Below are 27,896 nucleotides of genomic sequence, written 5' to 3'. Positions count from 1 at the left end.
TCGTTCCTCTCCGTAGCCACACCATGGGAGGAACATCAGGCTGAGGATGGCAACGACTCTTATTCGCCCCGGTACCTTGTAGGTTCGAGAGCTGATGGGGTTATCTTTCTTGACAATGAAGTCTGTTTTTTGTTGAGCATTTAGAGGACAAGTTGGGGAGGTGAAGGGCTTGTTCAAAATCAGATTTGGGTCAATCTTGATCAAAACAGCATCCTCTGCCTAGTCACGGGTGTCACTTGTTTATGACAAGATGAGGATGTTTCTGTAACCATCACGCCCCATAAGAGCTTAAATATGGGCCAGTGTATCATAGTTCACAGCGACCTTCTTTTGCAGTCTGACAATGAGCTGCACACCAATTTAGAGCGGTGAGGTGTAAATTTTGTTTGGCATGTCCACCAGGGTCTGAGGGATAATCAGGTTGCCACCGGTGCCTTCATCTTGTCCTTTGAGGGTGATACATACCCGAGAAGGTCAAGGTGATGGTCTACCACTGTGATGTAAAGCCCTATATCCCTCCCCCTATGCAGTGCTTTAAATGCTGGAAGTTCGGCCATATGTCTTCTCACCGTACGTCCGGCGTCGCATGTTGAGATTGCAGACGCCCATCATATCCCAATACTCCATGTGCCCCAACTCCCATCTGTGTCGACTGTGGAAAGCATCATTCGCTTGCTTGCCTGACTTCAGGATTCTCCAGAAAGAAAGGAAAATCGTGGCCATGGACTGACTGACCTAAACTAAGGCTAAAAGGAAATTTGAATGCCTACATCCTGTACATATGACATCGTCTTACACTGCTGCTACAGCAGTTCTAGCCCCATCAGCTCCATCCCCAGTCACCCCCCAGAGCCGGAAGACTACACCTGCCCCCTTGATGGTTAGGGCACTTCCCTCCCTGTTGCTGCTGCACCACCTACTTAGGGAGAGCAACACCCCACCCCCCACCCCCACCCCGCACCATTGGGCATATCAGTCCCCACTTCTGCACTGGAGAAGTGTAAGTTTCTTTGGCTCATCTCGCTAGGCAGGGGTCCCTTGGGTCACTCGCTCTCCAGGTTTTTACTAGCGGGAAAGATTACACCCACCAGCGGCTGAAGAGCCCAAATGTGGCTGGTCGTGGGACTTCATTCTCATCCTCAGTCACGGAGAATGAATCAGTGAAGTCCTTCCAGCCAAGGAACCCAAAGAGCAGCGAAAGAAATCCAAAAAGAAGATCCCCAAGACCAAGGGAATTGCAGTGGCACCTGCACCACCGCTACCTACAAGCTCTGCATCTGCGAATGAGGTGGAGATTCTGGCGTCTTCTGAGGACCTAGATCTCGCTGGGCCCTCAGACACAATGGATATAGACTGCTCAAGCAATAAGTCGTTGGCAGCAGATGACCCTGAAGCGTAAACTGCCTCATTGAATGTTCCATACCTTCCCAGCCTCACAATCACATCATTCTCCAGTGGAATTGCGACAGTTTTTTCCACTGCCTGGCTGAGCTGCGGCAACTGTGAAGCTTTAAACCTGCTTTCTGCATTGCCCTCCAGGAAACTTGGTTCCTGGCAATGCAGACCTCTGCCCTCCACAGCTATAAGGAGTATTACAGGAACCGTGGTGACTATAATTGAGTGTCAGGTGGAGTATGCGTTTATGTCCTAAACTCAGTCTGTAGTGAAATCATCCCCCTTCAAACCCCTCTTGAAGCTTTGTTTGTCAGAATAAAGATGACACAGGAAATAATTATCTGCAATGTAGATCTTCCTCCAGATGGTGCAGTATCCCTGAATGTATTAGCTGCACTGATTGGTCAACTCCATAAACCTTTCCTACTTTTGGGAGATTTCAACACCCATAACCCCCTTGTGGGGTGGCACCGTGCTTACTGGCCGATGCAGACATGTTGAAACTTTACTCTCTCAGTTCGACCTCTACCTCCTAAACTCTGGGGCCACCACACATTTCACATTTCTGTCACTGCCCCAGCATTAGGCCCATGGATGCCTGCCCAGATGGGCTTTAGATAATGCGGACTGGGAAACTTTCACCTCTGCTGTCACCGTTGAATCTCCCCTACACGGGAACATCGATGTGATGGTTGAGCATGTGGCTACAACAATCCTTTCTGTGGCAGAAAACGTGATCCCTCCCTCTTTAGGATGCTCCTGGCAAAAGACAGTCCCTTGGTGGTCGCCGGAAGTCGCTGAAGCAATTAAGGAGCGTAGGTGAGCTCTACAGCAGCATAAGCAGCACCCTTCCCTGGAGCACCTCATAGCCTTTAAACGGCTCTGTGCCCGCGTTCACCAACTTATCAAATAACGGAAGCAGGAGTGTTGGGAGAGACACATCTTTACCAGTGGGTGTCATACATCACCTTCCCAATTCTAGGCAAGGATCAGATGTGTTTTTGGGTACCAGCCCCAAACAGGTGTTCCCGGTGTTAACATAAATGGCATATTATCTACCGACGCAATCATGATTGCCGAGCACTTTGTTGAGCATCTGCGTCAGAGAATTACCGCACAGCCTTTTGCACTCGCAAATGGCACCTAGAAGGGAAAGTGCTTTTGTTCACTACACGCCACAGTGAATCCTATAATGCCCCATTTACAGAGTGGGAGCTCCTCAGTGCCCTTGGACATTGCCCTGACACAGCTCCTGGGCTAGTCAGATGATTAAATATCTCTCATCTGACTACAAGCGACATCTCCTCGTCATCTCCAGCCAGATCTGATGTGACGGTGTCTTTCCATCACAATGGCGGGAGAGCACCATCATTCTGGTGCTCAAACCCGGTAAAACCCCGCTTGATGTGGATAGCTATCAGCCTCACCAACGTTCTTTGTAAGCTGGTGGAATGTATGATGTGTCAGTGGTTGAGTTGGGTCCTGGAGTCACGTGGCCTACTGGCTCCATGTCAGGGCGACTTCCGCCAGGGTCGCTCTACCACTGATAATCTTGTGTCCCTCGAGTCTGCCATCTAAACAGCCTTTTCCAGATGCCAACACCTGGTTGCCATCTTTTTGATTTACGAAAAGTGTACACCACCACCTGGCGACACCATATCCTCGCCACATTATACGAGTGGGGTCTCAGAGGCCCACTCCCGAGTTTTATCCAAAATTTCCTGTTGCTTCTTACTTTCCATGTCCAAGTTGGTGCCTCCCATAGTTCCCCTCATATCCAGGAGAATGGGGACCCACAGGGCTCTGTATTGAGTGTGTCTCTATTTTTAGTGGCCATTAATGGTCTAGCAGCAGCTGTAGTGCCGTCCGTCTCACCTTCTCTGTACTCATACGACTTCTGCTTTTCATACTGCTCCACCAGTACTTTGTGTTGCTGAGCGGTATCTACGGGGAGCCATGCAAAATGCGCAGTTATTGGCTCTAGCCCATGGTTTCCAGTTTTCGGTCGCAAAGTCGTGTGTTGTGCACTTCTGTCAGCATTGTACCGTTCATCCAGAACCAGAACTTTACCTTAATGACGATCCATTCACTCTAGAGGAGACATATCGATTCTTAGGACTGGTTTTCAACGCCCAATTGACTTGGCTTCCTCACCTTCGTCACCTTATGTGGGACTGCTGGCAGCACCTCAACGTCCTCCGCTGCCTGAGCAACACCAACTGGGGTGCAGATCGCTCTATGCTGCTGTAGCTCTACAGAGCCCTTGTTTAATCCTGCCTTGACTACAGGAGTCTGGTTTATGGTTCGGCAGCACCCTTAGCATTGCGTTTAGTCGAGCCAGTGCATCACTGTGGTGTTCGTCTAACGATAGGAGCTTTTAGGACGAGTCCGGTGACCAGCGTCCTGGTGGAGGCAGAGTCTCTCCATTGCAGGTTAGGCATGCACAACTGCTGGCCAGTTACATTTCACACATTCGTAGTTGTCCTGCGCATCCGAATGACCATCTCCTTTTCCCACTCAAGGCGGTTCATCTCCTGCATCGGTGGACCAGGTCAGGGCTTCCAATTGCAGTTTGTGTCCGATCCCCTTTTTGCGAACTGGAGTCCTTTCCTTTACCACCTATACTTGAGGTCCATTCACATACACCACCATGGTGTACATCTAGGCCGTGGCTTCCCCTGGACTTTTCACATGGCCCTAAGGACTCAGTTAACCCTGCGGCTCTCCGCTGCCATTTCCTTTTGATTCTTGACATGTACCGAGGCCATGAAGTTGTTCACCCCGATGGCTTAATGGCTGATGATCACGTCGGCTTCGCGTATGTCCATGGAGGGCATATCAAACAGCATTCCTTGCCAAATGGCTGTAGTGTTTTCAGTGCCAAGCTGGTGGGCATATCTCGTGTTCTTGAGCACATCTGTTCATGCCCTGGGGAGTCATTTCTTCTGTGTACTGACTCCTTGAGCAACTTACAAGCTATCGACCAGTGCTACCCTCGTCATTCTTTGGTAGCGACCATCCAGAAGTCCATCCATGCCCTGGAACGGTCCAGTCGTTCAGTGGTGTTTGTCTGGACGCCAAGTCACATCGGAATCCCAGGCAACGAACTTGCTGAGAGGCTGGCCAAACAGGCTATGCAGAAACTGCTTATGGAGATCAGCTTCTCTGCAATTGACCTGCATTCAGTACTATGCCACAAGGTTTTGCAGCATTGGGAGACAGAGTGGCATAACCTCAGTATGCACAACAAACTGTGTGCCATTAAGGAGACTACAAATGTGTGGAAGACCTCCACGTGGGCCTCTTGCAGAGACTCTGTGGTTCTCTGTCGGCTCCGCATTGGCCACACTTGGGTGACACAAGGTTACCTCCTGCACCGTGATGACCCACCTCAGTGTTGGTGCGGCGCCCGGCTGACATTGGCCCATATCTGCGTAAGCTGTCCTTCTTTGGCTGCCCTGTGGCAGACTCTTCAGTTGCGGGACTCATTGCCATTAATTTTAGCTGACAACGCCTCATCGGCTAATTTAGTTTTACATTTCGTATGTGTCGGTGGGTTTTATCGTTCTGTATAAGTTTTCGCGCATGTCCTTTGTCCCTTTGTGTTCTCCACTCTAATGCTTTTAGTTTGGATGTTTTAACATGTCGCAGAGTGGCTGGCTTTTCCTTTTTATTCTCGTGGTTGGCCAGCCACGGTCATCTGCTCTATTGTTTTTAACGCTTCTACCTGTTTCATGTTTCTCTCTGGTTTTCTTTGCCTGTTTTGTCCTTAGTAGTGTTGGCTGTCCTTCTGTTGTTCTTCTGGTTCTTCCATTCTCCTGTCATTGTGCTGCACGTCTCCTTTTTTTGCTTCTTTCCCTTGTGTAATTAATTTATCGAGAACAAGGGACTGATGACCTCGCAGTTTGGTCCCTACCCCTCCCCCTCCCCCCCCATCCCCCCCTCCCCCTACCCACCCCTGCTTTAAACCAACCAATCAACCAACCACAATACCGTATACACCAGACATCCACTGGGATTGAAAGCTGTGGTGGCAAACTGCATATTTTCAAGTCGGTTATCATTTCATAGACTGCTCTGGCTCAGTTTGGTTGCTCATATTTTCACTGAAAATTTCTAAAATTTTAAAGTCAATATAAAAATAGTTTTGTAATGAAGAGTCAAACTTGTCACAATGCACGTCATGTCAGAAGATGGCCCAGGTCTGAAGCACACCTCCTGCAACTACTGCCAGCAGCAAAAGAGATTTAGGCTTTCTCAGGGCACCGTGCCATGATCTCTGCTGGACAGTGATAACCCATCTCCTCCAGTCACATGATCACTCTGTAGTAGTAATAATACAGCTTTATTTGTTCTTGTGTGCAGCAACAATTTTAATGTCTAATATCATAGAAAGTGTCCACTGCCACATGTTCACATTTAGCCCCTCCATGTTTCCCCATTGTAATTGCTTTTCCTCTCTGCATAAAGGTACCTTCCAAAGTGACATGTACTATAACTGAGTCAGCCACCGTAATTTGGTTTGTCATTTTTCCAAGTCATCAAAAAGTCTACAGTGGCAGATGTTCCTCCTGTCACAACGATGGAATGAAGTGGTTTATGTCAATAAGAAAATGCCCCAGCCCTTTGGCATACATATACAACAGTGGAACAAAGTTGTTTCAGTGTCAATAAGAAAATGTCCTAGCCCTTTGGCATACATATACAAGGACCCATCGGAACATCGTACTTGTGAATTATCTATTACATTGGGCCATATTTTGTTAGTTTTGTATGCTTATAATAGAGCAGTAGTGTGCTGTTCAGACTCTGATCCAGTTTACTGGGTTGGATGTTTAAGTGTGTGTTACACTGACTGGATCATATTTTCGTAATCAGTTTAACCAGCTGTGTTTACCTGAGTCATAGTTTGGCAGTTTCAGCTGTCTGAACATTCATCCTTTAAGTCTTAACAAATCCTCTGTTTTCTGGATGCAAGTGAGCCATAACTGAGACTTTAAATTTTATTTATGTTACTTGGAAACAAATGATTTTATTCAGTCATGATGCCGTCATGAAAAGAATCTACCCACTGTCCAATTAGTCTTGGTTATTTTTGTTCCTAGTTAATGACATAAAAGGAGCAGCTTGCAAAACTGCTTACCAACTCCTCTACTGTTTCTTTTGCATTCCCATGTCTCTTAAATATAAATTTTTTTCTCTGTTGTTTTCAAAAATTAATCAAGCCTCAGTAATTATGATAATGTTCCCTTTACATTCTGGAATTGTTACTTGTAGAGGAACAAATGAGCACTTTGTTGCAGACTGGATGCATCCAACTTTCTTCTTATGACAATGACAACTTTTAAGATGATGATGATGCATTATTCTAATCAACTCACGAAGAAGAGATTTGAACTAGACAAGTTTATGGTTAGCACACTGGGCGTACAATGGGGAGAAGTAGGGCTGGAATCTCTTATCAGCCCATCCACATTAAAGTAGTCCTTCATTTCCCTAAATCAATGAATGTGAATGTTGCATGGCTGATTTCCTTCCTTGTCCTCCTTTTACCTAAGGCTGAGATTCAATGAAAGTGACTACATTGTCCATGGGAAATTAAAGGTTAAATCTTCGTTTCTTCAATATGGTTCAGAATATCATCCCGAATGGCCACAAAACTCAACAGTTTTTGCACTTGTGGAATATGTGTCGAATAGAAAGCGAAATTTGTGATTGGAATGAGGATTTATTGGTAGAGAGGAAACATCATGTTAATTTGGACGGAGAGATTTTGACAGATTGAGAAGTCCAGAATGAGATTTTCACTCTGCAGCGGAGTGTGCGCTGATATGAAACTTCCTGGCAGATTAAAACTGTGTGCCCGACCGAGACTCGAACTCGGGACCTTTGCCTTTCGCGGGCAAGTGCTCTACCAACTGAGCTACCGAAGCATGACTCACGCCCGGTACTCACAGCTGCAAGGTTCGCAGGAGAGCTTCTGTAAAGTTTGGAAGGTAGGAGACGAGATACTGGCAGAAGTAAAGCTGTGAATACCGGGCGTGAGTCGTGCTTCGGTAGCTCAGTTGGTAGAGCACTTGCCCGCGAAACGGAAAGGTCCCGAGTTCGAGTCTCGGTCGGGCACACAGTTTTAATCTGCCAGGAAGTTTCATATCAGCGCACACTCCGCTGCAGAGTGAAAATCTCATTCTGGAAACATCCCCCAGGCTGTGGCTAAGCCATGTCTCCGTTATATCCTTTCTTTCAGGAGTGCCAGTTCTGCAAGGTTCGCAGGAGAGCTTCTGTAAAGTTTGGAAGGTAGGAGACGAGATACTGGCAGAAGTAAAGCTGTGAGTACCGGGCGTGAGTCGTGCTTCGGTAGCTCAGTTGGTAGAGCACTTGCCCGCAAAAGGCAAAGGTCCCGAGTTCGAGTCTCGGTCGGGCACACAGTTTTAATCTGCCAGGAAGTTTCAGATTGAGAAGTGGCTTCAGGTGTGCCCCCGGGTTGTGTGTTCAGATATTTGCTGCTCATATTGTATATTAATGACCTAGCAGATGATGTGAATAATAACCTCAGGTTTTGTACAGATGATGCAGTTATCTATAACAAAGTCCTGTCTGAAAGAAGATGCATAAATATTCTTACAAGATTTCACAGTGGTGCAAGTATTTGCAGCTTGCTTTAACTGTTCCGAAATGTAAAATTGTTCACTCCACAAAATGAAAAATGTACTATTGTATGACTACAATATCATTTAGTCTCGACTGAAATAGATCAACTCGCACAAATAAATGGGTGTAACACTTTGTAAGGATATGAAATGAGACATTCACGTAGTTCAGTCGTATGTAATGCAGGTGACAGATTTCAGTTCGTTGGTAGAATACTAGGGAAATGCAATCGGTGTACAAAGGAGGATTACTTACAAAGCACTCGTGTGGCCCATCCTAGAAGATAGTTGAAGTTTGTGGGTGCTGTACCAGAAATGACTTAGATGGGACAATGAACATACAGAGAAAGGCAGCATAAATGCTCAAAGTTTGTTTAACACATGGGACAGAGTTGGAGAAGCCAAAGAAATTGTACTTATAGGTGCTTGAAAACACACACACACACACACACACACACACACACACACACACACACACACACACACACATATTTAAGGACTCACTCTTTCTGTACTCACTATGTGAAGAGATTTTTTGGTGAATTTTGCACAGCATACAAACCGTACGTACAGGTGTATGAAACTCTATACTTTATTTAAATTATGAAAAAAATGAATGAGCTGTTACATTTTAAACTTCAGTTTCAGGAAAAATTCAAATTTCATAGTTAATTATCTCAATTTTTACCACAGTTTTTAATAGGTATGAAAAATTCTAGTTTCATACACCTGTAAGTATGGTTTGTATGTTGTGCAAAATTCATCAACGAATCTCTCTTACTTATGAATAGAAGTGTACCTTTAGCAACAAATGCAGTCAATAGTAAGTGAAAAAATGACGAAATTTCACATGTAAAAAAAATTATTTTGTTATGTTTTTGAACTTCCACTGCTATGAGTGTGAATCCTGAATCCTTCCTGGTCATGCTGACAAAGTTTTATGAATTTATTTTTAAAGGTATAGACAGTGGAAATTAAAAAGTCCTGTTAAGAAAGAATGCTTGTGCAGTTAATAACCTGGAAAGAGGACACTGCTCTATTGGGAAGCAAAGTAGGAAATAAGCAAGATGTGAACAACTTATTTCATGCTGATGATTGAGTAATCATTCAAGAAAGTGAAGATGGCCTGCAAAAGTGTAAAAGTGACATCTCTTGAGGTCTACATATAACTTAAAGATTACGACAATTAAACTTAAGGTATTTGCTACTCTTCTGAGAAAATTGGTGCTATAAAAAATATGCCTCAAGGGTAAAAGACTGGAGCAAGTATTTGTCCAGTACTCAACTGGGTCATTCCATTGGAAATAATCATATGGAGATTGCATCATGGTTACAGATTTTAATGAAATTGGCACAATTAATACCTGCACTAAAGTAAGTTCATATCTCAGGTATTGAAATGTGAAACCCCTGTGGGGCTGCTAGCTCCTCTCAAGGTTACAATTTTGGCTGTTTCTTTCAAAAAAACGTGCCACCATGTGTGACCTCCTAGCACTTGTACTAAATCAGATACAGCCAAAAGATTGGTCTCATTTGAAAGGTAACACCTCTCCCTTGTAGGAGAAAGCAATAACGTGTTGCAATGGTTCATGATTCGGAAGTAATACATTAAGAAACAACTACACAAGTTATCTCATTTTTGCACGTTTCCAATATTTTTTTGTCTCGTGTGTAAATGATAGTACTGAAACAATATTTGGTGTGTGTAGAGAGGTGATAAGGCTGAAATCATAAAACAAATTTGGTTGTGTTAATTGCATGCACACACTGACTTTTTGGATTTTGAAAATTTCGAACTGTCAAAAATCACTATTTGGGACCTACCCAAATGCAGTGTGTCAAGGTCACAGCATGCCATAAATTGCTTCATTATGTACCTTGTATCTAAGTTTAATTACCCACAAAATATCTTTGTTACTCCCATTCATCATAAGTCATTTAACAATGTTCTAGTACTGATACACCATATATTATACCAGGCATGAGCCTATGAGTGGACGTTAAAAATGTGAAAGTCATGACAGTGACTAGTTTCAATAAAATCCGAAGGCTCTGAAATTACATGTATAGAACAGAAACATTCTGCAACTCTTCTTTCCCTTTCGTTTATCACCACCATCTTAGAGAAATTTCGCTTGTGAATGGTAGTGGTAAACAGTAGGTTATCAAGTTGGCAATGATTTTACACCATTATTGACAAACAGTTCATTGTTTCAATGATTGCCCACAGTTATTGACAAACAGTTCATTATTTAGCATGTTTTCAGCAGCATAACCAGAAAATGTGGAAACTAGTAGGCATTGCCAAGTTCTTCTTCATTAATTTATTTTTTTACAATAACAACTCTCCCATCTGTCACTAAAATCATGCACTGGTTTTTGATAGTAGAGAAAGACTTCCATTTCATTGAGTCATGCTCAAGATCTACTGAATTCTGCAAGTTATGTTTTAATTCAAAATGTTTTTTCATACATAAACACTGGGATGGGTGGCACATGCTACTTGTGATGGATGGGACAATTTGTAGTTTTCTCAAGTGTCCAAAGTACATTATTGACATTAAGTTAAATTCAACATTAAATTTTTCACTCTGTTTAATCTTTATGGTGTTAATCCAGAACTATTAGTCAAAACTGCAGACAAAAATAATGGTGACTTACTGAAATTGCCCATTAATCTTGTCTATCAAATAACAAATGTTTGAGTTCTGGCTAAAGAAATAAAGGATTTAAATTAAACATTGTATTTCGATTTCCTTAACTCCAAATGTCCCATCCATCACTTGTGGAAAGTCTGATATATGTAATAAAAATTTATTGTTTCTATGTACAGGCAGCACCCTAACACACCATCTGTAATTTTTTCACATATTATTGTAGGCAATGGTGCTTACCTAGCATATTCTGTACATGTGCCGCTGGCTTGGAGTTTCTTTGCAAAGTGTAACATTTTTTGGACTTTGGTAAATGTGTGTTTTTAAATTTTTCAGATAAATTTAACACTGTATGGTAGTGTGCAGGATGTGGTGACTTCATCTTGGAGCTGCATTAGCACACCAACTTCTATTCCCCAGTTAATAAATATGTCAGACTGACTTGACGTTTCTCAGATGTGGATTTGGGTGACAGGCATATTTTATGCTTACAACTGTGTTTGTTGTTGTACGTTCACATAATACAAGTCGTATTAGCCACTGAAAATTAGATACTTGTGGCAAATGTCAAAACAGAAAAAAAGTTATTTTTTTATTTGCCTGCTACTCTGTTCCATAATTTCTTCCATTCCACAGTCTAATTTCTCTTTGCCACCATGAAGAAAACCATATTTTTGAATACAACAGACTATGCTACACCATCTAATTAAATATTAACTATGTATGGTGTGGCTGACAATTTGTCACCGCCACTTTTGTAATGCTTCCTAGGATTGAGAGCTAATTTACATTAACTAAATATGTTAGTTACAGATAATGAAAAAGGGCCATACTGGTTGCACACTTTTACTTGTGCCTCTGAGTGGAGGACGCTGGGAGCAGAAGCTTGTGATCAACTCGCAACACATTGGCTGCTGAAACAAGCTCCCTCTTCTCCTCCGAGAGCAGCCAGCTTATATTGTATAAAAGAAACAAATATGTAATGGATTAATGCGTCACAGAAGTGGCACGAAAGATGGTGGTGAAATGCTAGAAGGACCAGGTAGAGCCTCTTCGCTCTTTTCTGCAAATAGTATTATCAATCACTGTGCACCACTTCCCGCACAGATCAACACTATATTCACAATGGTTGCTTATTGTTATGGTGCACTGAACTGTTACATAACTAAGGTTCATAACGAGTGTAAACGATCCAGAATAGCACACTCATCCAACTTCCACCAATCGCAGAAAGGCCAAAGAAAAGTGTGTGATCAGTATTTTGAGATTACTTAAATGAATACACTTAAGTGCAGTATTTGAAACCAATCAAAATAAAGGATGTTCACTTTAATGGGTGTTGTAACTGTTGCATACAGAACTTTGGCAAATGGGTGTATGGTACCCTAAACTACACCTTACTTCCAAGGAAACACTTCACAGCAGTGCTTAAACAAACTTATTATTCAACCGTTATTCAGAGTTAGCCCATCACCAGTCCCGTGCCAGTGCTTTCCAATTTCTGTATCCTATTCTCTGTAGTTCTTATGTGTGATTCAGACTATTTCATTAAATCATATGAATGTAAATAACACTTTTTATTCCTTGATTATGGGCAACTGTTGAATATCAGTTAGATAATAAATAATTTGAGATGAAGCATCATTATTTGGCAAAATACTTTTACTACATTCTGGCCTCCCATATATTTACACATTAAGATACTGCATATCATTCAAAGTCAAAAGCTATTTACTTCATTATTGGCTTTCACATTTGTCTTTACAGAGTGTTTTACAAAGCAAAGGAAAAATTCGAATTTTCAAACTTGGTGGTGAGGAGTCTGCACTTGTGGCAATTTTTACTGAAGATCTGAAGAAACACGTGTTGAAATGGTGTGCTGAAAAACCAATAATCACACGTTTTTTGAATGATGTTTTACCGGAAATTGATGATGTGAGCATTGATAAGAGTGTACTTCAAAAAAAGTTCACTCTTTCGGAGCATGATATAAGGTTGGTAAGCGTGATACAGAAAGCAAATAAACATCCATATGTGTGTAGATGCTGAAACTTATGTTTTTCATGAGACTCTTATTTTTCTTTGTCTATCTTTACAAAGTCTAGTTACATTTTGAAATTATAGCAGATAAAAATACTAGCTTTCGGGATCAGGGATCATTTGGAAAAAGAGGAAAGAGCTGGAGGAAACTACTCTAGTCAGGAATTAATTAGGAAAGTCAAAATGTAATTGGGTGAAATGAATTTTGAACCTGTGGTTAAAAAAGTGTTTTTTTCCAATCTTTGATTGATAGAGGTTATTAATGTGTCATAGCATTCTTTTAGTTCAGTGTGGAAAAAGTCAGTTATGAGCAACAACTCTCAAACCATACTTTTTGATCTTCTTTACGAGAAAACCACAAACTGCACAATCAAATGCTTTTGATATGTTGCAGAAAATATCAGTTGGCGGTATGGTGTCTTTAAATTTTGTATCCACTGATTCTTGAATTGGAAAAATGGCATTTTGAAATCCAGTTTGAGGCATATTCCTATTGTTCCATGTCTCTACAATATGTTGTGGACCTTCGCCTCTCAGATGAATTTCCATCAGGTATGTCGCATGCTAGTGCTTTCAGATTTCTGTATTCCATTCTCTGTATGCTGTCAACTCTGTCCACCTTGTTTTTGCATTGCTGTTCCCCCTTTGCCCTCTGGGATTTCCAGTTAGTATCTTCTCTGCTACTTCTGTATCAACCATCAGTACCACTTGCCTTGCCCTCTGCATTCATGTGGACTTTGCTGTTTAGCAATACATCCTCTTCATAATATTGTCAATCACCATATAGCAGAGACGTTGAATCACAGACAGACACAATAAAAAGTAAGCTATCAGCCAAAATGTGTTCTTCTGAATTAAAGAGCATGTACACACACATTCACACAAACACAATTCGTACACACATGACCATTGTCTCTGGCTTCCGAGACCAGACCGGCAGTCATTTTGTTGTGCCTTTCTGCGACTCAGTGTCTCCACTATATGATGAGTAGCTATCTATCCTTTCATAAAATTGTCATTCTATCCTGGATTTTCCATTGTTTGACTTGACTGCTTTTTTGATACATGGCTCATTACGCATGGTATAAAGTGCATTCTTATATTGTCTTTTCCACTTATCTCCTTTGCAGCTGGAGTCAATTATTCTGCAGAGTACCTCTCAAACGTGTTCGTTGCTATCCCATACTGTTAGCAGCCAAGTTTCTGAGGCCTATGTGAGCATTATTCTTATGAGGAGTTTATAGAGATTTAGTGGTGCAAAATAAGAGCCTTGAAGAAAATAGTTATATTAGAGCAAAATAAGCTCTATTGGCTGCCTCTAGCTGTTTAATTTTGGAGGAGGTATCATAGTAGGTAATGGCCAATTTCATGCGTTTAAACTCCTTGACATTCTCAGATTCACAACCAGATAAAGCTATTGACTTCAGCATGTTTCCTGTGTCTACTCATTTGCAAGCTGTAAATTTAGTCTTTAACTCATTGTCAGTTCCATGTCTTTAGCAGCCTGTTTAACACAATAAATGTTTCTGGCATTACCATCTGAAATCTTCTGACTAAGTTTGTATTAGTAGTGTAGACTAATATATGCACTGTTTTGTGGATGATTGTCTCCCTGGCCAGCAAGTTAGCATCTTGTATTATATGTTCCAGTGCTGCGTTAAAAAGAAAGGAACCCACTATGACCTTTCCTTGGTGTTACATCATAGTGAATATCCAGTGGCTCTGCTAATTCTCATAGAACCCTGAATCTGCTATTTGGAGTGCTTATTGTCATCCTCAACATTTTCAACAGCTTCTCAGATATTCCCATTTCTCTCAGGGCAGTATATAATTTATTCTTATCCACACTGTCATATGCATCTTTAAAGTCAACAAATAGGTGGTGTGTACCAATTCCAGATTCAGTTGTTTTTTTTTTTGTAAGATTTCTCTCAAGGTGAAAGAAACTGCTCCACCATTTGCTTTCCTGGGAAAAATCCATGTTGGTATAGGAATGTTTCTGTCTGGATGATCAGGCGGAGGCAGTAAAATGGGCTTAGTGAGTACTTTATACTCCATGTTTAGGAGTGTTATTCATCAATAGTTTGCACACTCCATTTGATCTCCGTTATTGTAGAGAGTGCACGTAATACCTCCCTTCACTTCTCAGATCAACATCAGTATTTTTAAGAGGAACTGTTCCAGTTTCTGACTACCCTGTTTTAGTAATTCTGCAGGGATTGCAGCTGTTCCAGCTACCTTGTTATTTGGTCATTTGAACGAAGTTCTTACTTTTCCAACTATTGGAGGGACCAGATTCCTTCCATTTGCTGCTGCTTGTTCAGTTCATAGGAACTCCTTGTGTCATCAGTACTTGAGCCATTGTTAACAGATCCTTTCTCTTAGCATATGATGAAACCACTTTCACCCTTGGCTAGGCTACTATTAGAGTTTCATTCTGAAGCCATAGCCACACCATTTAACACTGTCAGTCATTCTCTTTTCTTTTCTTGGTGAAATCTACTTCAGTTCTCCTTTTCTCTTCATAATCTTGCTTTATTCTTCCCATACAGTTGCTTTGTAATGTCTTCTTGTATGCCTTATTCTATTCTTTAGTTTCTGCCTTTCATTCAGCATCGAACCATGGGTTTCTCATGTGTCTAAATTCTATTCCCAGTGCTTCATGTTCTGCAGCTTCAATTACCATCTTAATCATTTCCCACATTTCTTGAATACTGTTGTGCTCCTTTTCTCCCTTCAGTGCCTCTGTTAGTACTTCTTGGTGTCATTTCTTAATTTCAGGTGCCTTAGGGCAGCTGCGCATGGTTTGTTGCAAATACTTTTGGTGTATTAGATATACTTGTTTTAATGCTGGCCCATACCAGATAGTGATCTGAGTCAATTTTTGGGCTCCTGAATCTTCTCACATATCAAGCTGGTCTGATCTGTGTAGTATCTATCAACATATTGTCTATGTGGTTCACTATGTTGCATCAGGGGATTTCCCTGTCTCTTTGTGGATGTTTTTATGTGGGAACTGTATGAAAACAACAAACATATTATGAGATGCTGCAATTGAAATTAATCTGATTCTGTTATCATTGTTGTGTGTTAACTGTGTGGGCCGGTTGTTGGTCTGAATATCTGTTCTCCCTCCACATGGGCAATGAAATGTCCAGCTACTATTTTATCAGGGTTGGGTAGTAATATATTCTTTCAGGAAGTTCATAGAATAGATTTTTTTCTGAACCTGAGCAATAATTATACTGTAATCAAAAAATCCCCCTTGATCCTTAAAACTGACAGTTTTAGACTTCCACTTGTAAAACAAGTGGAAGTCCAATTCATGTACTTCCGTGGAGCCATTATAAAATAAGATTGCTTCTCATATCTGTGGCTTCCATTCTCAGTGCAGCATATTTCTTGGAGGGCTATAATTCCAGTCTTAAGTTTCTTTAGTTTATCCAGCAATATTTTTAAGGCATCCAGACTGCACAAAGACTAGTGTCCCATGTTCCTATAGAAACATCTGCTTTATACTTTTTCTTTTTTTCTTTCCATATTTTGTTATCCTGTAATCTGTCCTTTTTCTTGCTAGGTCTCCTTCCAATCATCTGCCCTGCTTCTTTTCATTGTAGTATTGTGTCATTTTGGTATTTGCAGTTACTGTTTGTAAAAGTGTGTTGATCAGCTCCCTGTCAGCTGAACCAGGATTTGTTCTTCAGGTTTACTTCCCCATGCAGTTTAGCTTCGGTTTGCCTGGAGACACCTTTTTTCCTGTTATGTGGAACACATTTTGTCTGGCTTCCACACTGAGGTCTGAAGGGATTGTGTGGCCCTACTGGTAGCTATGATACCGATTCCATCTAGCAACTTCAGTTAGCCCAGTATTTCTCTTAGATTATTGTCTGGTGCACCAATTTACAGTTATTTCAAATGTGCAAGTGGTTTTACCAAGCAGAAACCACATTGCCATACTTGTCCCTTACTCATTTGTCTGTGGTATTGAATATGTTTGTTGGAGCTGTGCCAGTACCTCAGTTCTCTTTCTCTCTCTGTCTGTCTGTGTGTGTGTGGGGGGGGGGGGGGGGGGCTAGAATTGTGTGGTTAAATTTTATTATTATTGTTATTGGAAAGTTATACTTTTTGATGTTTTGTCGCATATTAGTCAGTCAATGATAGTGTACGACAGCAATGTAATTTTTTCAGATTAATTTTCTGTAATATATCACTACAAATTCCAGTGTCTGTGATAGATGTGCTACCTTCCAATAATTATTATTGTTTAAGGTCTAAGGGAGAATTGTTTACAGAATCTCATGAAACAAAGTTTACATCATAAAAGTTAATTTCAGTTAAATATATACTGTGGAAAAAATTAAAGGGTCACATTTTTGAAACCCAGTCATTTTCCTCCACTGCAGTGCACAAATTTGAAATGTGGCTCAAAAGTGGCTACAGCCTTCCTCCATTATAATGCAAAAGCATGGTACCCTGGAATGTAACCATCCAGCTCAGCAAATCTTCGAATGGGTAGGTGTTGCCACATGCAAAAGAAGACCACAACTCAGAAGTTCATGTGAAGTGGGTTAAAGATGTCATATTGGCATCAAATTTAACCACAATTTTGGCCAAAGCACCATGGGAAGGCCATCACAGCCCCCCCACCCACATCTCACCCCTTCTCGTGATGCCTTTATGATGGAGGTCAGAACCGCAACACCCAGCGTTGAAATTGCCCACTTTTCTTATGGGTGGACAAGAAAAACGTTTTAGCTATACCACCTCTCAGAATAGAGGTGGAAAGGCCTCAGGAGGTGAGATAAAAGAGGGTCAATGAAAGGACCTCTTCTCTTGGTTTGTTCCCCTTAGGGGCTCAGCATTTGTTTGCTGACTCTGGGCTTGGCGACCCCGTGGGTTCCTGAGCTGGGGACCATCAGCACTCTGCCACCATAAGCTCTGGGCAGCAGTGGAATGTTGTGTGTTTTGGAGAAAGGGAGTCTTGACTTCACCGCCTGGACTGCTAGGAAGATACACACCTCGATATAAAAAAAAAAATTTTAAAAAAAATCTTAAGGTGCGCTACATGCTGATGATGTGAATGGTTGTTGAGGTAAAACAGTCTCTAGTGGGCAACCTCTGGGGCACCTGCCGCCCCCAGTTGTGTGAAGCTTGCTCAGTCATGTAGGGCTCTGCCTGGGTAAATGGTTGTTTCCCTATCGTCTCATGGGATCCCTGTGGAATGGTCTCATCAAACTACTACTCCTGACAGGCTGGGTGTACTGTCAGGTAGTACCTACATATGCTCATCAAAGAGAACTCGCTTGGTCAGTTCTCCCAAAAAGAAGTCTCAGAATCATAGTAACAGGGCATTAGTGTGCCATAACACTTTCATTGTAATCAAGCAAACTGGATGAACTTCTAAGAAGGTATCCCCTTTCTATATTCACAAGGCATTGGAAGGTATTGCTGGGTCTCTTAAAAAGTGTCAAACGACTGTGTAATGGAACACTTCTAGTTGAAACTGCTAATTCACCCCAAATATCTAAGCTGCTGGGATGTAAGGCCTTATTTGACTACCCAGTCGAGTCTGAGTCACATAACACCCTTAACTTCAATAAGGGTGTGGTTACCTGCTCCAAACTAATGCAGGTGGACCCCATGGAGTTACGTGAAGAATGGAAAAATATGGGCATCGTGAAAGTACACAAGTATATGAGGAGTGTCAATGGCAAATTGGAAAAATCAGCAACATTTATTCTAATGTTTAGTACTCCGGAAAGGCAAAGGTCCCGAGTTTGAGTCTCGGTCGGGCACACAGTTTTAATCTACCAGGAAGTTTCATATCAGCGCACACTCCGCTGCAGAGTGAAAATCTCATTCTGGAAACTCCGGAATTACCTGATCATATCCTTGTAGGCTATATCCGTCTTAAGGTTCGCCTGTTTGTTCATAACCCAGTGTGATGCTACAAATGTCAAAGATTTGGCCATACCACTATGGGATGTAATGGGAGGGCTACATGTTACAATTGTGGGGGGTCGGCTCATGCTATTCTTGTACACTTCCTCCAAAATGTGTAAACTGCTCCAGGGATCACTCAGTGTGGAGCAGAAGTTGTGAGGTTTACAACAAAATCCAGGAGTTGAAAGTCAAGAGACATGTACCCTATGGTGAAGCTAAAAAATCTTTCAAAGCTATCCAACCATCGGTTTTTGCTACTTTCTTTTGCATCAGCCCTTAAGATTCCAATCGCTAAGTGTGATGCCTCAACTCAAACTCAGACCACAGATTCAGGTACGAGCACATGCACTTGTCGGTGTACCTATGGGAGAAACACTCCAGTTGAAACTGAAGTCACTCAAAAGACATCAGTAATGGGCTTACAACCTAAGCCACATACCACTACCCATCATTAGAAATCAACTAATCCATCCCCACAACCCAGGTAACCACCTCCTCCCACCAGTAAAGGTAACATCTTTCGAAAAGTAGCTCCAAGTCCAAGAAAGTGGTAGTTAAATCTTCAGATCAGCGAGCTCTCTCCCTCTCTGATGGGAACAATGCTCTTGAGGATATGGGCTTCCAATTGCAGGAACCAGAGAGCAAGGAACTGGCCAATGTTCCCCCTGACCTCCCCGGTAAATCACCATCTCCGAGGGAGAAAGAACAGAACAACCATCGCTAAACAATGGTTTCCACAGGGCCATCTGTGTTGCAGTGGAATTTGAATGGATGTTGCTCACATTTGGAAGAATTACAGCTTCTAGTTCAGGAGAAACTGTTCTGCATCTGCGTACAAGAAACATATCTTAAAGTCATCGACACACTTGCATTACGGGGTTACCACCCATACAGGAAGGACTATACTACTGGAGACAGGGCTAAAGGTGGAGTTGTTTTCATTGATGACAGATGTGACTCCTCTTACCACGACCATGCAAGCAATTGCCGTGAAAGTTCTTGAACCCTTTAAAATCACAGCGTGTTCTTTGTACCTTTCCCCTAACGATGCTTTGGGTGCAGATACTCTGGCAGAACTCTTCCAGGCAATCCCATGCCCATTCCTTCTTGTGGGGGACCTTAAAGCACAGTGCAATGGGGTCGGCTACCACCTGCTCCAGGTGCCGGATGATTGAGACACTCGTCCATTCTGAGAATATCTGCCTTGTGAACGCAGGTCAGGTGATAACTTTTCCACAGCTACATGGTCTCTTTCAGCTGTTGACCTTTGTTTTTGTTCCCCAACTATTGCAGACTCACTTCAGTGGGAAGTAGCTGCAGATTTACATCTAGTGACCACTTCTCAGTGCGGATCCGTTTGCCTACTAGGATGGTAGCTGACAGGAGACCATGCAGATATATGATACAAAGGGCAAACTGGTTGCAGTACAGTCAACAGGCTATTTGTGAACAAAAGGTTTGTGCTCAGGAGATGGTTGCCCATATCACTTGTGAGATACAACAGGCTGCCGTGGAGTCCATCCCCCAGTCGAGTAACCACCTCAGATGAAGGCCTGTACCTTGGTGGAATGACGAACTGTCAATTGGCAATCAGGGCCAGACGAAGAGCTGTGTGGAACTTCAAACACTGCCCAACTACAGAAAATCTTCAAGCCTTCAGATCTGCATGAGCACATGGGAGGCGAGTGATAAAAGAATGGAAGAGGGCTTCCTGGAGGAAATTCATGACTTCGATTAATTGGTCCACTTTCATTGCACAAGATTGAGAATCAATAAGACGGGTTGCAGGCAAGGTTAGTACACATCCCATTACAGTCTTGTCAAGTAATGGGATCTTGGTGGACATGCCAGAAGACATGGCTGAGGTTTTAACTGGAGACTTCTTGTCATCCAGACAACCTCCTGCTTTTCAGGTGTTCCATAGGACTACAGAGATGAGGGAGCTCAATTTCTTCTTCATAATGAGGAAGTCTACATCCTTCCATTCTCCATGTGGGAACTGGAATCGGCTTTGTCTGTAGCCAGAGACTTTGCTCCAGGATCTGATAAGATCCATTATGCCATGCTTTGTCATCTGTGCCCTGAAACGAAAGGACAGCTCCTCTCTGGTTTGTCAGATCTGGTGGACAGCACCCCACAACTTGGAAGGATGCAATATTAATTCCATTCTGGAAACAAGGCAAGGACCATAGCGCCCCTAACAGTTACTGGAGTGTAGCCGTTACCAATGGGTAAGATTCTTGAACGTATGGTCAACCGCCGCCTTGTCTGGTTGCTTGAATTCTGAGGTCACCTGAACCACTCCCAGTGTGATTTCAGGCACTACCATTCTACCCTTCACAACTTATTTCTACTGGAGACGGCAATACAGGAGTCCATCTTATCCCAAAACCATTTGGTTTTTGTGTTCTTTGACCCCAAAAAAGCATATGACACTACTTGGAGGTACAACATCCTTCGCCAACTTCATGAATGGGGACTACGTGGACATCTGCCTCTTCTTATCCAATCCTTTCTCGAGGACTGGCATTTTCAATATCGTGTTGGCGATGCCATGCCATACTGCTGTGTTCTAGAGAACTGGGTCCCCCAAGCTAGTGTCCTCAGTGTCACATTGTTTGCCATTGCTATCAATGGCATTTCCTCCGCAGTGAGGAGCCCTGTCAAAAGCTCTCTGTTTGTGGATGACTTTGCAATCTTGTACTCTTCCTCTGATCTTATAACAATGGTGAGGCAGCTACAGTTGACCATTAGGAGGCTGGAAACCTGGGCCAGGACAACTGGTTTTCAGTTCTCACCCAAGAAGATTACATTTGTCAATTTTAACCGTGCTCGTTGAAGTTTTAACCATCCAGTGCTCACAATGAGGGACAACATTTTATGTTTTCAAGACACTGTGCACTTTTTGGGTTTATTATTTGACTCAAAATTAACCTGGCTTCCACACCTGAAAGACCTATGAACCTTCCAGTCATTGAATATTTTGAAATGCCTTAACAGAAAAACCACGGGGAGCTGACAAGTCCCAGCTCCTGCAGTATTAAAGGACATTTGATTGATCAATTTTTTTGGCAGCCTGGTCAATGGATGAGCCTTTCCTTCCTACCTCAAGATGCTAGATGCTATCCACCATGAACGCATTTGGATATTGAGTGAATCCTTTTGGACCAGCCCAATTCAGAATCTGTGTGCATCGGCTGGTGAACCACTACTCTGGATTCGGCAACATATCCTTTTGGCTCGACAGGCATTGAAAATCTCAGCGTCATATCACTCCTTGATATTTAGTTCAGTGGTCTAATCCATCTTTTAACGACTGTTCAGGAATCGGCCCCATGTGACCCACCCATTTGGGATACATGCTACAGACGGTCTTAAGGATCTGGATCTATCAGGCATCAAACTACACAACCAGGTATGGAACGCATTGCCACCTTGGCGTCTTCAGAGACCCAAAACTTGTACTCCAGATTTTGTTTTTACAACTTTGTTGTTGTTCATTTTCTGTACATACTGGAGTTTTACCATTGTTTATACAGGTGGGTCCCAGCAAGAGGATGTCCTCAGTTGTTTTGGTGTTTTCCCTGATAGGGTTTTTAAAGTGCGACTCCCAGAACAATTTACAAATTATGATGTGGAATTATATGGCATTCTGATGGCACTGGAGAGGGTTCACAGACATCACCGTACAAGATTTCTTGTCTGTTCTGACTCTCTTAGTGCACTGCAAGCACTTAACTGAATGTATCCAGTAGACCCGCTGATTCAGCTTATCCATGACTTCTTACAGCAGCTCCAACACCATGGCAAGGAGGTGATCTTTCACCGGGATACAGGCCTACCACATGGCCAACTAAGCCACTAAGGAAGTATGTTGGCATGGTGCTGTCTATCAGTGTCTCATCCCACTGCATGCCATCATCTCATTTTCTGACAGACGCATCATGCGTCAGTGGGAGACTGAATGGTTGAAGGTGACAGACAACAAAATATGTTTGCTCAAATCGACCACAAAGGCATTTCGGACTTCATGTCAGCATCACTGCTGGAAGGAGGTTCTGCTTACCAGATTGCGCATCAAGCATAGTCCTTTAACACAAGGCTTCCTCCTCCAGTGGGAGGATCCACCACTCTTTGAAGTTTGTGGTGTGCCACTTTCAGTTCAGCATATTGTGGCTATATGTCATATATACTGGTATTAGGACAGCCCTTCAGTCTCGATGGAGATTTACCCACCATCCTTGCAGATACTGATTCCAGTTTTACAAGGGTGGGAAAATTTTGTGAACTGTCAGGCCTCATCCCTAAATTTGTCGGACAGGGAGGCAGACTTTAATGCATTATAAACAGCTCCGCATGTGGGGACAGCCTTCACCCCACCCATGACTTTTCATCAGGGTGCTGATGGCCATGATGTCGAGTGCCCCTCACCTCAAATCACCACCACCAACACTATCATCATCATCATCATCATCATCATTATCATCATCATCTTACACACATTTTGCTGTCAAAAACAACAGTTTGTAGTGCAGTATGAAACAGACTGACATTCTTGACGACCTCCGACACCATCCAAATGATTAAACCTTCTCTAAGGACATTGTGGGGCTGCAACTTCTTTGGACCTAATCTGATCCCTTTGGAGTGTAGCATGACCACAATTTCTGCTCTGGTATACAGGATGGAAACACTAGGGCCATTCAGAACCATTCAGTGAAATTTGAAGGTTATCCGAAGCAGCAAAGGTCGTTTGTTTCTTCAGCCCTCCTGTTTCACGCTGTTCTATGGCATGATTGAGAGGGGGAGGGGCAGGTTGCGACTTTGACAGTTGCATGAAGAAAACAGTAAACAGTGCCTCATAAGACCCCCACCGCCCTCCCCCAATTTGGCAACACCCTCGGTGCCAACTGCACCTTTGCTGAGTACTTTAAAAATATACTTGTACAGAGACAAGCCTTGATTGATTTCTAGGCACCTGTGAGCAAATAAACCAGTGACACCCTTCAGCTGAGTTGTGCTACACTGTTGCTCTTGTGTGTGCTTGCAGATGTGCTGAATATGAGCAGTGTCTAAGGAGTTGCCTGTCCACAAGTGCTTAGGAATTGGTCGAGGGTTGTCTCCATAAAGGTACATTTTTAAAGCACTCAAGAAAGATGTGTGGATGACACTGCGGGATGTTGCCGAGTTGGGGGAGTCTTAGAGGGACCCTTTGCTGTTTTATTCATGCGAATGTCAATGCCCTCCCCTCCCCCTCCTTGATGACACCATAAGAGGGTTGCAACAGCATAAACACTCTTCGCTGCTGCAGATCACATTCAAATTTCCTTGATTGGATTTGAATTGTCCATAGTGGTTCCACCCTGTATACCAGAGCAAAAATTATGGTAACACTACACTCCAAAGGGTTCAGATCACATTAACGGGGTTGTAGCCCTATGGTGTCCTTAGAGAAGGGTTGAATCATTGGGGGGTGACAACAGTGTCAAAGGTTGTCAATAAATATGGTCTGTAGCACATTGCACTGCAAACTTGTTTTCAGTCACAAAATGTGTGTAAATCAATGCCCCAAGGGAAGGGATGGTTTTATTGACACCTTTTACGCGCCATCCCCTGAGGCCTTTCTGCAATGAGTCTGAGTGACAGTGTTTCAGATGTTTTCCTCAGCTAACCATAAGAAGGCTGCATTATTTCAACACTGGCCATCACGGTTCTGTCTTCCATTGCAGAAGTGTCAATAGAAAGGATGAGGTGTGGTTAAGGGGAGGAGGTGGCGGGAAGCGGTGATCTTCCCATGGTTTGCCATATGGACAGTGACATTGGACATAATTATGGTGAAATTTGGTGCTAATACATCATTATTACCCATTTTACACCTCATATGAATGTCTCAGCTCAGGCCTTTCTCTTATTCATGTATATACACCTTGCTTTTTGAAGCTTCACCAAGTCTGTGATGTCACAGAGAACTGTGCTTTTGCACCATTAAAAGGAAGGTTGTTGGCAACTTCGAACCAAATTTCAAACTTCTCTGGCACATGTGGAGAAAATGAATGGTTTCAAAAAGTGACCCTTTAATTCTGTCGTGGACTGTATGAAAGGAACAAATATGGGCCTTACTAAGTAGCTCCAGAAATTGGTCGATACGCGTAACCTAAAAATCATTGTCTTTTGGAATCTGAGATTCATTCTTGTTGTAAAATAGGAAATATTCAGAGCACATAAGACTAATCAGTAATTAGAGAAAATTGCCAGGAAAGTGAGTGAAATGGGATGGAAAGGCAGATTGGAAGAAAATGTATAAACGAACATAAAAATAATAAACAGTAAATAACAGGAGTAAAGGTAACAACCCACCATATAGCTGAGGTGTTGAAATGTCAATTGGCACATGAACCACACTGAGAATGTTGCTAGCTGTTGGATGAATTCTTGTTTAGGCTTACTGGAGCAAAGCTACACCACATTGTCCACATTAAGTACATTGTGCAGGCACTGCAGCTCAACTACCCGATTGAAAATGGATTTGTCCAAAAGCTAGCTATTATATCTGTTTTGTTTATGTGCCAATTGCCAACTCGGTGCTTCATTTGTATGTTGGATTGTTAACATTTTGCATTAACTAAAAATAAGTTATCCTTGCAATATATGACATTTCATCCTTCCCTCCTGTGTCTCCTCTGATTTCCTCCAGCACTTTCCAGGAATCTCCTGTTAATTCCTAGCACTCCAATGGCAAGTGGCACTCAGCATTGCGAATTTTGTTTTCCCCTCTGATTTCGAGTGTCATTTGACCTAATTTTTTGTAGTTCTCACATGCTTTGTTCTTGAATCTGACTGTACTATGCTCTTCAGTACTGTCATCTAGAGAAGCCCGAGTTAACTTGGTGTCAAACTGTAGCAGTTGTGTTGAGAGAGAGGTTGTAATTATTATGTTCAAGTTAGTAGGTGCGAAATGGTTAATTCTCTGCGCACAGTCCTTTCTGAGGAAGAGATTGTAGAGATTTAGAGAGATGTCTAAGTGAAAATGACAGTGACAATGATTTTGGTGATAATGGTGCTTCATTTGTAAACAGTTCAAGTGAAATGAAAATGGAAAGTCCACTGAGAAGAGCTTAAAAACTATCATACAATGAAGAGTTTTGTACTGTAATGCTTATGTAAATATATCTAAGAGTGCACTTTTTGATGCGTACCCTAATTGTTGGTTAGTGGCCTCACTGGTTTCACGAAATGACTCGCGCAATTCTCTGTGGTGTGCTCGCCACCTGGCTGGCCGCAATTCAAATAAGAGTGCGCTGAGATGCCCTGTGTCTGGAGTGCAAAGGATTAAAGCTAATTACTTTATAATTACTACTGCTGCTGCTGCTTGCTAACCGGTCTTTATTGTTTGTGTGTATTTAATAGTGGTTAAATTTTGGTGAAAATATTCCTTATAAATATTATATCTAAATTAACGATGATATGAAAAAGATAGAGTGCTAGTCACCATATAGAAGAGGCTTTTAGTCACAGATATGCACAATGAAAAGTGCATGTCTGCAACTCGAGCCACCTCTATATGGTGAGTAGCAATTTATCCTATTCATATTGATATTATTCCATGCTGGACTTTCTGTTGTTTTATTTCTAAATTAATAATACAATAGGAAACACTAAGTGAAGAAATTGTGCCTTTTACATAGTTTGAATTTTTTACAGATTTTTGTTTGGATGTGGTCTGCTAACATTAAGATCAGCTTCGAGTTTTTGGTTCTCTTTTCCAAATGCTGGAGATTTCATGAAAACTTACTTGAAGGGGAGGAAAGCTGTCCTAGCAACAATAAAGAGGAGCAAGTTCAGTGAAATTCTACAGCCTGTGAGAAAATAGTATTATTTATTCCTAATTTAGAAATTACTAACAAACCATCATATCAAAACAAAACATACACACTGTTATTTTATCAATGACACAGCAATGCATTTATGTATGTATTTCTGCTGAGCTTACACTTCTCTCTAATTACTTTTATTCTTCCAGTTTTCAATAAAAGCAGCAAAGAACTTAAAGGTGGGAGGAGGTCAGTTCTCATTTTGACCATAAATTTGCACATCTCGTAGGTGGTGGTAAATGGTGAGAACTGAATCACATTTGGTCTGGCAAATGCTAGGGTCTGTTGGTAGTGTTAGCTCAAAGCCTCCACAGATTTTATCACCATGAGCTCTGTGTATAGTTCAGCGAATAACATTAGGCACAACGGAACTTAATTTAAAACGGGAGATGGTGGTTTAATCACAGTGTGTGAAGTGGAATTCATATTTTGGTTAAGCCATTCTGATTCAAATTTTCTGTGGTTTCCTTACATGCTGATTGGCTGATAGTTTCTTTATCAGGACAGTCAGTTTCTGTCTGAGTTGTAATCTGACTTAGGTGGTGTTCCCTTTCTAATGAAGTTGATATGTTAAACTACAACTTTTGTCTTTGCCTTAGCCACTTGATTCACAAGGAACGTAAAAGCATTAGTCTTATGAGAAGAAAAGTTGCTACTCGCCATATAGCGGAGATGCCGAGATGTTACATACCATCTTGGATTTTCCATTGTTTGAAAATGTCAAACTTGTTATCCTTATTCTTTATAAAAAGAAGTATAACTCCTATACATACAGCTAATATCGCAAAAAGTTCTGAACAGGCATCTACTTGTGTGTATTCTGCAGTCCAGTAGCGCTAGTTCCAACCAGATACACCTATACGTGTTTGAGTAGTATGTTACTCTTCAGTGATTTCGGATGCCAGTGTTATGTTGTTGTTTTTTGTGGTCTTGGTCCAAAGACTGGTTTCATGCAGACCTTCGCACTATCCTATTGTGCTCCCTGAGCTAACTTCTTATTCTGTGCATAAATGCTGCAACTTGCATGTATTGGAAGTTCCATACTGTATTTGATACTTGGTCTCTTTCCACACAGGCTCAGCACAATGGACTTGCTTTCAGGATGACATGGTTCAAACCAGCATCTGGCCATCCTGATTTAAGTTTTCTGCGATTTCTCTAAACTGCTTCAGGCAAAAACCGGTATGAGATTCTTTTGAAAGGGCATGGCCAACTTCCTTCCCCATCCTTCCATAATCTGATGTGACTGATGACCTCACTGTTTGGTCCCCTCCCTCAAATCAACCAACCAAACAATCTCCTTGTACAATTTTTACCCTCCATTACCAAACTGACAGTTTCTT

The 27,896-nt window shown here is 42.1% G+C and overlaps 1 protein-coding gene and 1 non-coding gene across 3 annotated transcripts in view; both read left to right on the top strand.

The window, feature by feature from the left end:
* Positions 1–27,896, top strand: part of LOC126475522 (serine/threonine-protein kinase 19-like) — a 64,992-nt gene that overhangs the window by 3,724 nt on the left and 33,372 nt on the right. For both annotated transcript variants that reach the window (XM_050103453.1, XM_050103452.1), the window contains exons 2-3: positions 12,467–12,693; positions 26,384–26,540. In XM_050103453.1, the coding sequence (XP_049959410.1) occupies positions 12,467–12,693; positions 26,384–26,540 (384 nt within the window). The remainder of the gene's footprint in view (positions 1–12,466; positions 12,694–26,383; positions 26,541–27,896) is intronic.
* Positions 7,746–7,820, top strand: Trnal-caa (transfer RNA leucine (anticodon CAA)). Its single transcript has one exon. It is a non-coding gene; the product is annotated as a tRNA-Leu (tRNA).

The sequence above is a fragment of the Schistocerca serialis genome, chromosome 4 (assembly GCF_023864345.2).
Source record: "Schistocerca serialis cubense isolate TAMUIC-IGC-003099 chromosome 4, iqSchSeri2.2, whole genome shotgun sequence".
Lineage (NCBI taxonomy): Eukaryota > Metazoa > Arthropoda > Insecta > Orthoptera > Acrididae > Schistocerca > Schistocerca serialis.
Note: the sequence above shows the minus strand (reverse complement) of the source record. Positions and strands in the feature narration are given on the sequence as shown.